The 15,304-nt window shown below is 35.8% G+C and overlaps 1 protein-coding gene across 1 annotated transcript in view; it reads right to left on the bottom strand.

Moving 5' to 3' along the window:
* TBC1D32 (TBC1 domain family member 32) overlaps positions 1–15,304 on the bottom strand; it is a 207,882-nt gene that overhangs the window by 145,974 nt on the left and 46,604 nt on the right. Inside the window, exons 14-16 of the mRNA XM_044917351.1 lie at positions 13,512–13,604; positions 11,190–11,332; positions 7,373–7,500 (exon numbers count right to left, since the gene is read on the bottom strand). Of these exons, the coding sequence (XP_044773286.1) occupies positions 7,373–7,500; positions 11,190–11,332; positions 13,512–13,604 (364 nt within the window). The remainder of the gene's footprint in view (positions 1–7,372; positions 7,501–11,189; positions 11,333–13,511; positions 13,605–15,304) is intronic.

Here is a 15,304-nt window from a genome sequence, read left to right as displayed (position 1 = left end):
ACCTTCCCCTCTGCCCACCTCTACTAGAATATTGTATGCTAAATGCCAGACATCATTTCACCTAGTGTACATCTCTGATTAAGGTTTCTATGTTACATGCCAATACCCCAACTAACAAAACATAATTTTTTAATATAATCTGATAATCCACCCATATCAAGATTCTTCTGATTGTCTTAAGGTGTTTCTTATAATAGATTTGTATAAATCAAAATTCAAACAAGTTTCACAGAGTGCATTAAGTTATTGTGATCATTTAGGCCCCCTCTTTTCTTTTTTTTTTTTTAAGATTTTATTTATTTATTTGAGACAGAGAGAATGAGAGAGAGAGAGAGCACATGAGAGGGGGGAGGGTCAGAGGCAGAAGCAGGCTCCCTGCCAAGTAGGGAGCCCGATGCGGGACTCGATCCAGGGACTCCAGGATCATGACCTGAGCCGAAGGCAGTCGCTTAACCAACTGAGCCACCCAGGCGCCCCCCTCTTTTCTTTTTTACCCATGCCATTAATTTGGAGAAATGACATATTTTCCCTATCCATTCTTTATATGGATAATTGCTTCACCATGCTGTCATTTAATGTGTTCCTCTACTTCTCCATATTTCTTATAAATTGATAATTATATCTAGAGGCTTAAAGTTCAACTTCTTTTTTCTTAGCCAAATAACTTCATAGGTGGTTGCTGTTGTGTACCTTCTACTGCATCGTATCATTAGATACATATCTGGTTATTCCAATTGTAATGATGCTAAAAATCAACTGGTCAGATGGTATGAGCCTGAACTCTCCAGTGGGAAGTCTTCCCCACATCAAGCCTTTCACCTAATGGTTTTAGCATCAATTCATGATAATTTCCTAAATCAACTATTTCATTAGGAGTTACCAAATGATGATTTTCTAGTTATTCTGCATTTATTAACTAAAATTTTTCTATGAAGAACTTTATCCACAGTAACTTAATAGTTACATTAAAATACAGTTTGTACAGGGGTGCCTGGGTGGCACAGTCAGTTAAGTGTCCAATTCTTGGTTTCAGCTCAGGTCATGATCTCAGGGTCAGGAGACTGAGCCCGGCATTGGGCTCCATGCTCAGCACAGACTCTGCTTGAGATTCTCTCTCTCTCTCTCCCTCTGCCCCTTCTACTCGTACTCATGCTTGCACACTCTCCCCCTAATCAACAAATGAATCTTTAAAAAAAAAATACAGTTTGTACAGGAAATAGAAAAAAAGATTTTGAACATTTTTAATCAACTTGCAAAATAATGAGTTGGTGTCCTCAAAACCTCAACTGGTAATTGACAAGGTTTTTTTTTTTTTTAATTTTAGTGTGTTTTTAAAACCATTTTTGCAGGCTTTATGTATGTCAATCATTCAAGTCATTTTTTTAATCCTCAAATTATCTACCTTAAACCAGTAGGAGGCCCCTTCTGGTGGCTTGGGGTACTTCTGACACTATGTCTTTAGTCTTAGATAATTTCCTTACTTTCTAGAATGGTAAGATATCTCAGGATCACCTTGCATATTTCCTGGCCCAATGCAGAAACAACTACCTTCAAGGATCCCTTCCCCCTTTTGTAGGAAAAAACAACAATAACAAAAACTTAGATATTTAGAGACCACAATCTGGGTGCCAACTCATTGTTAAGGGATTGTTATTACTTCTAGACCTCTTCAGTGGTAGTTCTGAGAAAAGCATAAGAAAAATAAATTAATACTTATATTTCCATTATGAATTTAAAATTCAAGTTTAACTTCTTTAATTCTATATTCTAGTTCCTTATGATGCTAATTACTTATTTGCTTTATTTTAGAATATGTTCATAATAGTTTCAAAATATACTGATTGCAGTTTAAGATTATTTTCAGAATTTTTTCTTCCAACCTTATGATATATCCCACTAGAAATGTTCAAATCAGGTCACTTGAGGTAATTCTTTCCTCTGCATGGGTAGGTCACTAACTTGCTTGGTAGTTAAATTCACTTATTCCCATTTGTTTGAATTTCTTTGAAATGTGAATTTTTCTTTTTGATTTAACTTTTACATTCAGCATGTAAAACAGCGACATGATTCCAAAGTCAAATCTAGGTACAATGAAGGTATAACCCATATATCTTCAATCTCTACCTCCCTATCCACATGTTTTCTCTCTTCCTCTAAAACTATTACTTTTCAGTTTACCCTTTTATCACTCCTTTAGAAAAATAACAATAGGATTTGGTTTATTCATATTCCCTTCCATTATATAAAAGGTAGCATTCTAAAACATTCTTCTGAGTTCTGTTTGTTCACAGATATCCTGAAGATAACTCCACAGCAATACGTAAAAAATTTCCATGTTCCCACTGCACAGCTGCTAAGTGCTCCTTTGTACAAACACAATTTAATCAATTATCCTCTTGTTATTGGACATGAGATGATTCCAGTCTTTTTCCAATATAAATAATATAATCAGAAACAACCACAGCATGATGGTGATTCAAAAGAAACTGACATTTAATGTCTTATCTGTTTAACTTCAACATAAGGGAAACTAATTAATCGTTGAACACTACATCAAAAACTAATGATGTACTATAAGTTGGCTAACTGAACATAATAAAAAATTTTTAAAAATTAAAAACTTAGAAATACTAATGATTGGGGAAAAATTGACTACATAATTAAATGTCTATAAGCAAAAAAAAAAACAACAATGAAATAGGGAAGTAATGAAGAATAAAAAGAAACCTTAGAACTCATGAGAAAAGGTTAGTCTTCTTCATTTTACAAAAGATTATTATCTATATAGAAAAAGACTTCCAGTTGAATATGGCAGATTGAACACATACATTCACATCTGCACCCTCTTAAAATACTAAAATGCAAAAGTGAAGGGAATTTTCAGAAGGCCTTTATAGCTGTCAAGGAGAAAAGAAAGGATGTGACAGTAACAATGTTTTGGAATCTAGAAAGTTGAAAAAAACAAAAAGTAACTCAGGACCTGGAAAAACTGAATGATCAGCCACAATATAGAAAACAGAACACAATTTATCTCATAGAACCTCTCAAAAAACTCAAATTGGTTCTACTAGGGGTAGAAGTGGGACTGAAAACAGAAGAGTTGCCTGAAAGTCAACTTAAAAAGTCTGACCAGCTTCCCTTCCACATTCCATATAGCCACCCCCATGTATCTTTTGGAAAGCAGGCAAAGATCAAGAACGGTAGAGAGTACCACAGGGTTAAATCAAAGCTTATAGAGTAAAACTTGAAAACCACTTTCTGCACCCAGTAATCTTCTCCCACTAAGCTTATACTCTCTGCAGGCGGCTAGCTATAGGATCCTTCTCTATGGAATCTGACCAGAACAAAGACTAAAGAGGCTGGTATTAGAGGTTCCCAAAACAAATCCATGGCAAGATTCCCCCATAGCAAAGACCACAAGTAAAAAGGTCCCATGTTCCTGCATAGTTCTCAAACAGCTATTTACTGACTTTTAAGTATCTGAAGAAATCTCTAATTTAAAATCAGAAACCAAGACAACAAATAGAAAAATCAATGTGGAAGGAAAAAAGAAAATGAGAAATGAAAACTTTGTATCTTCATGGATATAAGAGAACTTAAAACTCATGAAACAAGAATAGGATAGTAGAATAAGAATGTTCTTTTATAGAAAAAATATAACTTAAGAAATGCAAACCACAATCTGAATCTAAGGGCTAGAAAATAAAGCTGAGGACATTTCTTAGACAGTAAAAAACTTAAAAAGCAAGCTCCTGGAGGGGAGGTCCAAGATAGTGGTAGGAAAATCCTCCTCCCATGGACACACCCAAGCTACATATGATCATTTCCCTGTGAAAAAGATCTGAAAACTAAATGAACTGCTTCCCACAACAAAGGATAAAAGGACCATATCAAAACAGGTAGGAGAAGTAGAGACACAGTCTCCCAAAAAACACCCCACTCACGGCATGGCAACACATAACAAGAAGGGATCTCACCAGACAGATGCTTCTCCCAGAGGAGTAAAAGGTTGGTACCCCACATCAGGGACCCCACTCTTGGGATCTACACCAGAGAAATAAGCCCACAGAACACCTGGCTTGGAAAACCAAAAGGGCTAACATCCAGGGGGTCTAAAAGAGCTATAAGGAAACAGATTCCCCTCTTGAAGGGATTGTTTGTGGTCTTGCCCCAAGACCCAGCAAAGGAACAGTAGTCTGGAAAGGCCCCTAGACTGTATGTATGTAAAGGAGACTCATTTGCTAATGTGGGGGCATTGGCTGGAAGGGCGGGGGACAGTTGAGATGCTCTTCAGAGACAGATGAGGATGGTAGATGCCACAGATGCACTCTCCACATGGCCTGCTAGCAGGGCTACCACCACCTTGCTGGTACAGCAGGGGTGAGCTTTTGTGGCACTTGCTGAGGCCAGGTGGAGAGTTGCAGTACTCCCCAACTCCCCAGCTGGAACATGGGAGTGTGAGCTGTCGGGGAAGTCTCCTATTCCCAACCTAAAGCCAGTATACAGACAAGGCACTCTCCACCTCTATTATAGAAGCCCATGGAAACATACACTCAAGACATTTTCCTGTTGTCTTTCTAAAGCTAGTGAATGTGCCCTGTTCTCTACACCCTCTAGCTGCCTTGCTCAAGCCAGCAGATGGACACAAACCACACCCCTTGATCACCTGGCCCTGAGCTCCACCAGAGTATAACAACTGGAAAGACCATTCTTGACAGGCCATCAATCCCAGGGCCCTGCACCAACAGCAGACTGAAACAATCCCAGTCTTCCTATAAAAAAGGCCTATTTACTTAGCCTACAGCTTTAGCCTCAGGAACAGGCTTCAAGTTTCCCACACATCAAGAGGCTAAGGAGGCACTCCAAGGAACAAAAGCAGGAAAGCATCATCCTTGCACACCCCCTTGGCCTCACTACAGCTGGATTAGACTGCCCAGGGAAGATCTTATACACTCATCTGGAACTCATGATTTTTGCAACTCACACCCAGGAGAAACCTCCAGATCTGGTCTAGAGACCAGCAGTGATTACAAATGTGACCCCATAGGACTAAATATATTTGCACACTTTCAAAGCTGTGGCCTGAAGGTCTGGCTTCTAATCAGACTGAAACTAGGTGCTAAATGAGTTTCCTCCCCTTGAATCACGGACAGGCCTTGGCAAGCCCTCAAAAAAGGCGCATATCAATAATAAATCAGACAGTTGAGATAATCACAAAGGTTTGAAAGACAACCAAGAGCTAGGACAAGGCTGAACTAGAGATTCATCACCTATTCAAGGCCACTCTTTGAAGACTGAGAAAAGTACCTGCATTTCACCTAATACATAGAAAAAACAGAGCCAAGACAAATTAGGAAACAGAAGAAACAAAACAAACAAACAAAAAGACAAAACCTCAGAAAATGATATGGAGATAAGAACCTAATTTAAAATATTCAAATTAATGGTCATAAAGATGCTCACTGAACTCAGGAGAAGAATGGATAAACACAGAACCTCAATAAAGAGATATAACACATAACAAAGTATGTTATTGACAGATCCAGCATGAATATATTAAGGACAAAGCTGAACTGAATATCATTAACCAACTAAATATGACTGACATCTATAGAATACTTCAACAACAGCAGAATATACAAGTTCACACAAAACATTCACCAAGATAGACCACATTCTGAGCCGTAAGATACCTTAAATTAAAAAGAATGCACTCTCAGACTCATAAATACATAGGTCAAAGTCTTTCGGGAAGTTTAAAAATATTTTGAAGTGAAAATTAAAACACAAATTATCAAAATTTATAGGATGCACCAAATGCAGTGCTTAGAGGAAAATTTACAGCACTGAATGTATATATTAGAAGATAGATCTAAAAATCAATAATCAAGGCTTCCACCATAGGAAATTAGGAAAAGAACTAAAACCAAAGGAAGTAAAAAATTAAAATTAAAACAGAAATCAATGAAGTTAAAAACAAAACCAAAATCAGCAGAGGAAAAAAAAGTTGGTCTTTTTAAAATATCAATAAAATTGATAAGCCTCTGGCTAGGTTAAAAAAAAAAAAAACGACAAATTACTATTACCAGAATGGAAAGAAGACCATAAATTCTGATCGCATGGACATTAAAGGGGTAATAAAGGAATATTATAAACAATCTATATCCACAAATTTAATCACCTAGAAAAGTGGCCCAATTCTTTGAAAGACACAATCTGCCAAAACTCACACAAGAAGAAATAAACAATCTGAATAAGCCCATATCTAATATAAAAATTGAATCAATTAATAATCTTCCAAAACAGAGAACACCAGGCCCAAATAGGTTCACTAGTGAATTCTATCAGATATATAAGGAAGAAATTATACCAATTCTCCACAATCTCTTCCAGAAAACAGAAATCATTTCTTCTGACTCATTATGAGGCTTTCATTAGAATAAATCAAGACCAGATGATGCTATTACAAAAAATACAGACTGATATCTCTCATGAACATAGACACAAAAATCCTCAACAAAGACTAGCAAATCAAATCTAACAATGTATAAAAAGAATTATATACCACAACAAAATGGGATTTATTTTAGGTATGCAATGCTGAGTTCAATATTCAAAGATTAATATAATCCATCACAATCAATAAGATTAAAAAAAAAAAAAACACTTATTGTGGTATTATTTATGGAGGCAAAAATCCTAGATACAACCTGATATCCATTAATAGGGGAAAAGTTTGAAAATATTATGGTAAAGCCATATCAAAGTACTATGGAGCTATTAAAAACAGTGTTTCATTTTGTACTCATTTTGGAAGATGCTTATGGTTACACATAAGAAAACTGAATATTGTATATGATATTATTTTTATGAAAAGGAAACAAAAATTCTGTGATTATGAATATATGTTTGATAGATCATTATAAGTTCAGAGAAAGTCTAAAAGCATAACCAAAATGTTACCACTGGTAACAGCCAGGAGATAGAACTAAGCGAGGGTAGAGAAGGAAGACGGAAAAGTTAGCTTTTCCTTTGTGCACCTTTGTGTGGTTTGACTTGAATCAATCACGGGTGGCTTTAGAAGACTGAAAGAGTCCAAGAAGCAAAAACATCCCATCTAGAGTGAACCCTCCTATTCTCACTTTGAAGTTGCTCACATCAAGGCCTAATCTGCCTGCATTGTCCATAATTCTGGTTACTACTTCAACCTGAAATCATCTAATACATTGTTAGTGGCTGATTAGGAACCTAACTATCTAGAATAGTTATCCTGATTTTCATTATAAACATATTGCATGACATTTTGGAAACTTTTGAATCAGATCAAGAAAATGTGCTAAAAATTCCACAAACTTAAAATATAGACATATACCTTTTTTCTTCAGAAGAGTTCATATTTTCTCCATAAAGTAGTAAGGTAAGTCCTTCTTCTACAGATGCAATTCTTGCCAAAATATCAGCTATGTGAATTAAAGCTGTGTCAGAGCAATTTGGAGCAGTCTGTACATTAAAAAGATAACAAATCATATAATTTTATGACATGCTAACATTTCACAGACTAAAATTTAAGGGTGGTAGTGTAGTCTAACAAAGTTATATTACCACAATAAAAAGAAATTTAATGACTGTTTGGCTATGAAGTATGTCTGAATTAAATGTGCCACTATATTACATTCACTTACCAGCACAGTTGATGAGGCAGATACATACAGACTTTTTATCCAAACCAGTTATTGTTTATTAAGACACTTGAGAGAACTGCTGTTCTCATTACAGTTTTACATATAATTCTGTTTGACAAATGCAGTAGCTCCTCTAGATCCATCTTGCCCTTTACTTCCCACTCACCAGTTCCTGAACATCCACCCTAATTTTATTATACACGATTTCTAACACACTGCCATCATTTCTAAGGAACACCATTCCTTTGTGCAATTGGCTGGGTCATGAATTATAGGTCTGAGTAAGGACAACCAATTCACGTGCTGACCAATAACCAATGATGTCATCTAATGGGGGGGGTGAAACAATCATATTTCTTTACTTTTAATTTTAAGTGGGAATACTAAAAATATCTTTGCCAGCATATAGCAAATTAGTACAAGGCAATTACTAAAAACTAGAGTCATATTAATGCTGGAGCCCATCTAGAAGCCTAAGTCTCCTAAAGTTCCTGTTCTTTCTGGGGGCCTACTTATTTGTCTATACCTGCATAGCTGCCAATACACATATTCTCTATAAGAAATCTGAGTATCTATACTTTGAAACCAATACGGCCTAATAAATTCAGTGAGTTAGCTTTATAACTAATGAATCAGGCATATTCACCTGAATATTTCCTTATTATATTAGGCATTATGATACAGTCTATTACTTTCACATTAAATACCCTTCTTAAAACAACTTCTCTGCCTGGAATACTTTCCTTCTCTCATATATTTGCTTTTTTTAAACCTTTCTATTCCTCATCCAGTATTTTAATAGTCTGCCTTTCCTATTAGAATAGGCTCCTTCAGAAGAAAGTACAAGTCTTAATCTCTTCTATATTTCAAATACCTAGCGAAGCACCAATGATACAGTAGTGGTTCAAAGGGTGATGCTGAATGCTTTAAGATTAAATACAGAATGTCTATTATGTGCGAGAGGGCTGTTTCTTACACTCAAGAATAATGCCAGCATAATTAGAGAAATAGATAACATGGGAATATGGAGAAATAAACACCTAACTTTCCCAGGAAGAACTAGGACAAATTTTCAGAGGAAAAAAAAAAAAAAACAAACTATATTCTGAAGAAAGGAATTTTTCACTTAGACCAAGACTTCCCAGGGTGAGGGAAAAGTATGCATAGGGAAATATTATAACCTTGTCAAAAAGTGCAAATAATCTGTTATAACTGAAATACATGGGAAAAAATAGGTAGGCTACAACATGAAAGTTGATAAATTTCAGACTTTTTAACTAGACATTTATCTAACAAGCAACAAGTAGGAAAGTATTGTGATGGCTTTAGTGACAATACAGAGGACAGGCCAGAAAGGTGAAAGACTGGGAAAAATAAGAAAATCATTTCAATATTCCAAGCAAGGAATTATTAGAGCTTAAATAAAATCAGAAGCAGTAGGGATTAAAAGACATACATGGATTTTAGAGACACATAAGAGAACAAGTCTATAGGGCTTAATTACAAATGGAATGAAGAAAATGAGGAAGAAGTCTAGATATACATCAGTCCTACTCATCACACGAGCAAGCTTGAAGAAGTGGAGCAAGAGAAAAAAAAAAGGAAAGAAAAGAAAAGAAAGAAAGGGGGCGCCTGGGTGGCTCAGACAGTTAAGTGTCACCTTCGGCTCAGGTCATGATCCCAGCGTCCTGGGATCAAGCCCCACATGGGGCTCCCTGGTGAGCCGGGAGCCTGCTTCTCCCTCTCCCTCTCCCTCTGCCTGCCGCTCCCCCTGCTTGTACTCTCTCTCTCTCTGTGTCAAATAAAAAATAAAAAAATCTTAAAAAAAAAAAAAGAAAGAAAATGAAAAAGAAAAAACTGACAAACCAAAAACTACTGTTTTGAAAATTGCATTTGATTTGCTCATGGAGTAACTCAAAAAGGTGTTTAGCAGGCATCTAAAGACAACTCTAGAGCTGAAGAGATCTAAACTTAGATGTTAATTATACATCTAATCTTCATGACTGGAGGGAATCACCTAGGAAAAACTCTCTTCTGAGAGAAAAGAGTGAACCAGGTCATGACTCACTGAAGACAGCAGGGACCTGGTAGGGGAGCCCTCATAGGTGACAGGGAAAGAATGGTTAGAAAGGGAGGGCAAAAAATATATAGGAACTTTGGAAAGCCAGATAAACAATTTTAGAAGTTGTCTACTGTGTTAATAATCAGGTAGATAATAGTCTGAAAAGTGGTCACTAGTTATAGGTGTAGGAAGTTACAAGCAACAGCAATCAATGATGTGATGGAGTTAAGATCAAAATGCAATGTTTTGAAACATGACAGAATAGAGGGAGCCAGGAAACAATGGCAGTCTTCCATAATTAATTGTTAAGAAGATCAGATATTAGGTGGTAGCTAAAGATGTGCATTGGATGATCAAGGGCTTCTCTCATCCCAACTATGAGACAGATTCAGGCATATTTACAGATAAAGGAAAGAAGCCACAAGAAGATAAAAAGTTAAAGATATATGAAAGCAAAGACAAACAACAGTTCTGAAACAAAATCCAAGAGCACATTTCTCAACTCTGGTATGAGGTTCACATTTCATATTACCATTGACATTATGGCATTTTATTACATTAAACTGTATTAGGAATTCTATTGGTCCTTCTCTGCTTATCTTCCTAAGGCTAACCATAAAATCAAAATTACAGCCCCTTAATTTCCTAGAATTCCATACTTTGTACCACATTCACCTAAATGCTTAATGTTTTCTGAATGAGCAACGAATAATGACTATATGATGGGATGAACAGTTGCCCAGCCCATTGAGGAGTGGGCACAGGAGATGAAAACAGTAAAAACACTACAAAACACAGACATGGAAAGGCAAAACCTTTAGCCTATTAAGATTTAAGTCATTCCCCCGAAGCTTAAGTCATAGAAATGGACAGATAGCAGGGTTAGTAGTGGTACCAACTCGGCCACCTGTTAAATGTTGGACCTCGAGCAATCCACTTCTTTCAGCCACAGTTGTAAGGATTCAATTACAAAATGCAAAGGAACGGGCCATACAAACTGTAAAGAGATATGAGCATCCCAGTTCTGAACATATGTGTAAGTTTTTTTTTTTCTAAAAAACTAGTTCTTCACATAAAACAGAGCTGACTCTTCAGAAAAATAATGTAAAGGCTATAAAATTACTGTTAAAACAAATAAAAAAATTCACAAGATTAGATTTGCAAGACAAATACCTTAATAACTTCCCTCAATCCTTATACCTAAGCCTGACTAGAAAAGAAAATTATGTTATATGTATTTTCCCCCTACACTGTCAATAACAAATAAATCAACTGACTACATAAACTATGATTTAACATTAAATAAAAATCTAGGGTCAGCATAAAATACATTCATATATGGAAAGATATTCTAATAAATATTTCAAATACGTCAAATTTAAAAATAAAGTCCCATTGAATATTCCCAATACCCAATTAAAAGACTCTCTTTAGTAAATACCAACCTTAGCTCCTTTCATTAAATTATGAATAGGCTGAAGAAGTGCCTCAATCACAGTGTTATTATATAAGCATTCGATTGCACATTCTTTTTGATCACAGAGTATCCGAAGAACTTCAGTCACCATACTTGCAGGAGAGTAATTATCTGATAAACAAGTACTTTTAGATATTAAAATTTTAAACATTAAGAACTTAATATATCTTATTTATGACTTAGCCATTGCTGTTCTAAAAAGATCAACATCAAAGTTAAATAGTTAAAAAAAAAAAAATCACACAACGCAATGCCCAAAGGATGAGGTATTGTCAAGTCATAACCTGAAACCTAAGGGGTGATCAATTAAGCTCAATATATCCTCAAGTTAATTTTTAAAAAGTAAATGACAAATCTGAATGCTGAGAAACAACAGAAGATCATTCACTGTTTGACATTAAGTCACTGCTAATAGTGCAGATGAGATTTGAAGCAAATGTACAACTCTTCTCCTCCCAGCAAACACTTGTATTCACTTTTTCTTTTTTCTTAAAATATGTTTCTGGGGCACCTAGGTGGCTCAGTCAATTAGGCATCTGACTCTTGATTTCAGCTCAGGTCATGATCTCGGGATCACGAGATAGAGCCCCACTTCGGGCTCCAAGCTCAATGGTGAGTCTGCTTGAGATTCTCTCTCTCCCTCTCCCTGTGCCCCTCACCCCCCAGTCGCACAGGCACTCTCTCTCTCAAATAAATAAATAAATCTTTAAAAAGAAAAAAAATATATGTATTCAAGTTTCCAGCCTAGTAGAAAATGAAAGTAAAACAAAATGATGGCTAAAAGGGCAGAAAAGGTAAAACCTCCTTTAAGACTAACACACCACTACTCGTATCACCATAAAACTGGTGAAATGAATGAGGATTGTAAAAACTTTCTTTTAAAATATACACAGGAAAACACAAATACAAATAAATGTAACACAGGGAATAGTCACTAAAATAAGTGTGATATTTTTGGTTTCATAAATCAATATATTTTCAGGTTATACTACCTAATATACTCACAAAATAGTGTTCTACAAGAATGTAAGGAACCAAAAGTTAGCAGCTTAGGTTGTAAGCTATAATACTAAAGGTAACACCAAAATTCTTAATTTAGGTTACAATATTCTATACTCCATGAACACACTAAGACTTCAAGTCAATACTTGACAAAAAGAAAATGGAGAAGAAAAGTTTAGTGATTTTTTTCCAACCAGTTCCAGACCCTGTTTGCAATGAGAGATACTACTGCTGAGCATATGGCCATTCATTCATTCATCCATTCTTTTATCTATTTTTAAGTGCCTACTATGTGCCAGACACTGTGCTAGGCACTGTAACTAAGACACAAAAAAAAATCAAAAAACAGGCCACTAGATGGTAAACTAAGACACTGGCAAATAATTATAAGAAGGAACATTTTTAACAAAGGAAGCACCGTATGTTATAGGAACATATCACAGGAGGACATAAGCTACATGTTTATACATAGAAATGCTGTAAAGGCAGAAAGAAATTTGAGAGCCATTGTTAAGACTAATAAGCTGTTATAATTACATAAATAAAACATACTGATTGATAGGTGCATATAGCATTAATATATATGGCCCAAACTATCTTTTTTTCTTTGATTCACTTGAATTCTTCTCAGAATTTTGCCAGCATCTCTACAGTAATTTCCAAGTTTAGAACACTGTGAGCCTATAGATTATGGGAGTGTTTTGTTATTAAAGTGTTTTACTTTGTAAACTTTCATTGATAGTCAAAGGAAAAAGTGTAAGTTATCTTTTAAATGTAAATATTGTAAACCACTTTGTTATAAGCCAGTCAACAGGTAAAGACTAAAAGTTATTATATTCAAAAACATGAAGTTTTTGCTTTTGCTTTATTCTTTCATAAGAGAAGATCTGAAGTTTTAGATGTGAGCTAAAACAAGCAGGCTGATCAAAACATCAGGCAAGTATAAAGCATAGAAAACAGCAAGAAAGAACACATTAGTACCTATCAATCAAATTTCCCTTAGTAGCATTTCTTAAGAACATCCTGATCTTAAGAACAACATTAAAATTCTCAGAAAAATCAATTCTACATAAAAAGGTAGAAAATTAGGAACATCTTAAAACATCAATGAACAAAATTAAATTTCATGGTTTACTTCCAGGACCAACGTAATTTGTTATGAATAATACTGCATCTTAGGAAACCTCTTTACCAAAACTAGGTCAGTCACTCAAAATGTCTAGACAATGGAATATTAAGTATTTTTAGATGTTTTCTATTACACTATTTAAAATAGAAGCAGAATTACCTAAATGTGCAGCTGATGTCATCTTTGGACAACTCGGTGAGTAATAGATAAGTTGGGTAAACAGAACCAGAAGATCTGTAAGGGATACTAAATCTTTGAAAAGGAAAAAAGAAAAAGATTATTTTCTAGTATACACTTACAACTTAGAAAAATTTAACTGAGCTTCCCATCCTCCTGAGTTTTCAGAGACTGTGGTAAAATCAGGAGAAGGGAGCTGGAACCCCGGACAGAAGGCCCCAGGAAAACAAATTAGACATGGGAAGTTAAAAGGTGGCAAGGACAATAACACAGCAGGTCCTATGTGCAGGTGCAGTTTTACCACTTATGGTGGACCCGTCACTTCATATAAACCTACAGCAGGAAGATCTTGGAATCTCATTAGGACCATGAGTTTTTTAGGAACGATAAAATTCAGCTTCATATGTTGTTCCAGCCAACTTATCTATATAGAACTGTAGAAAAGGTATCAAACTTTTTTGAGGAAATATTTTGGGCTCAGTGGCCAAACTGTTTCTGTTACAAATACTCAATTATGATGTTGTAAAGTAGCCATAGACAATTTGCAAATGGACAAGTACAGTGGTCTTCCAATAAGATTTTACATACACCAAAATTTTAATTTTATTCCACATGTCACAAAATAGTCATAATTTTTTCTAGTAATTAGCTCACAAGCCATACAAAACAGTACCAGATTTGGCCCATGGGTTGTAATTTACCAACCCCTGCTGCAGACTATTTTCATCAAGATTCTGGTGAAAATGCAGGTAAAACTTAGAGGTAACTGTTGACTTACGCTAATATAGTAGAACAAAGCTCTCAAAACTGAGTTTTGAGATGACCTATGACATTCGTCAGGCCAAAAGGTCGATGTTAAAAGTCAACATAAAGTGCTTAATTACAGATGATAGACATATAAACTTCAGTTCAATACTTGCAGTAACATTACAAGCATTTATTAATCTTTCTATTTCTGTAAAGTTCAACAATATCCTATAAAATGGCAGCTCTTTTCTTGAAAGTCCATTCTCTAAGTGCTCATTATGCCTAGAATTACATGACCACAGGATATATCAGTACATAAAACAGTTTTTGTTGAGGAGCTCACAACCAGCGTAACTGAGGAGAAAACCTTAAGTAAAACAACTAGGGAACGGTACAAAAGTATTCAAAATGAAGATACTCCATAATAGGATTGGCAAACTATAGCAATTATGGCCTAATTTTGTAAGGCTCGTAAGCTAAAAATGTTTTGTTTTGTTTTACACTTTTAAAGGTGTACATGGGGCACCTGGGTGGCTCAGTCAGTTAAGCATCTGCCTTCGGCTCAGGTCATGATCCAGGGGTCCTAGGATCTAGCCCCGCATCGGGCTCCTTGCTCAGTGGGGAGCCTGCTTCTCTCTCTGCCTGTTGCTCCCCCTGCTTGTGTCCCTCTCTCCCCCCCCCCTCTGACAAATAAATACATAAATAAATCTTTAAAAATAAATAAATAAATAAAGGTGTGTAAACTGTGTCAAGGGTCTCCCAAACCATACCCAGATTCAATGGTTCAGTAGGAGGACTCAACATACAGTTGTGCTCCCAGCTATGGTATTTCACAACAAAAGATACAAAGCAAAAGTGTATGAGGTGAAGTCCAGGTGCAAACGTCCAAGGGTCCTCTTCCAGTGGAGTCACACAAAATATACTTAATTCTTCCAGCAACAAGCTGTGACAACACACATAAAATGTTGGCTACCAAGAAGCTCCTTAGAGATTCAGTGCCCAAGCTTTTTACTGGGGGCTGATGATGT

This window comes from Neomonachus schauinslandi, chromosome 8 (genome assembly GCF_002201575.2).
Source record: "Neomonachus schauinslandi chromosome 8, ASM220157v2, whole genome shotgun sequence".
In the NCBI taxonomy this organism is placed as follows: Eukaryota; Metazoa; Chordata; class Mammalia; order Carnivora; family Phocidae; genus Neomonachus; species Neomonachus schauinslandi.
Note: the sequence above shows the minus strand (reverse complement) of the source record. Positions and strands in the feature narration are given on the sequence as shown.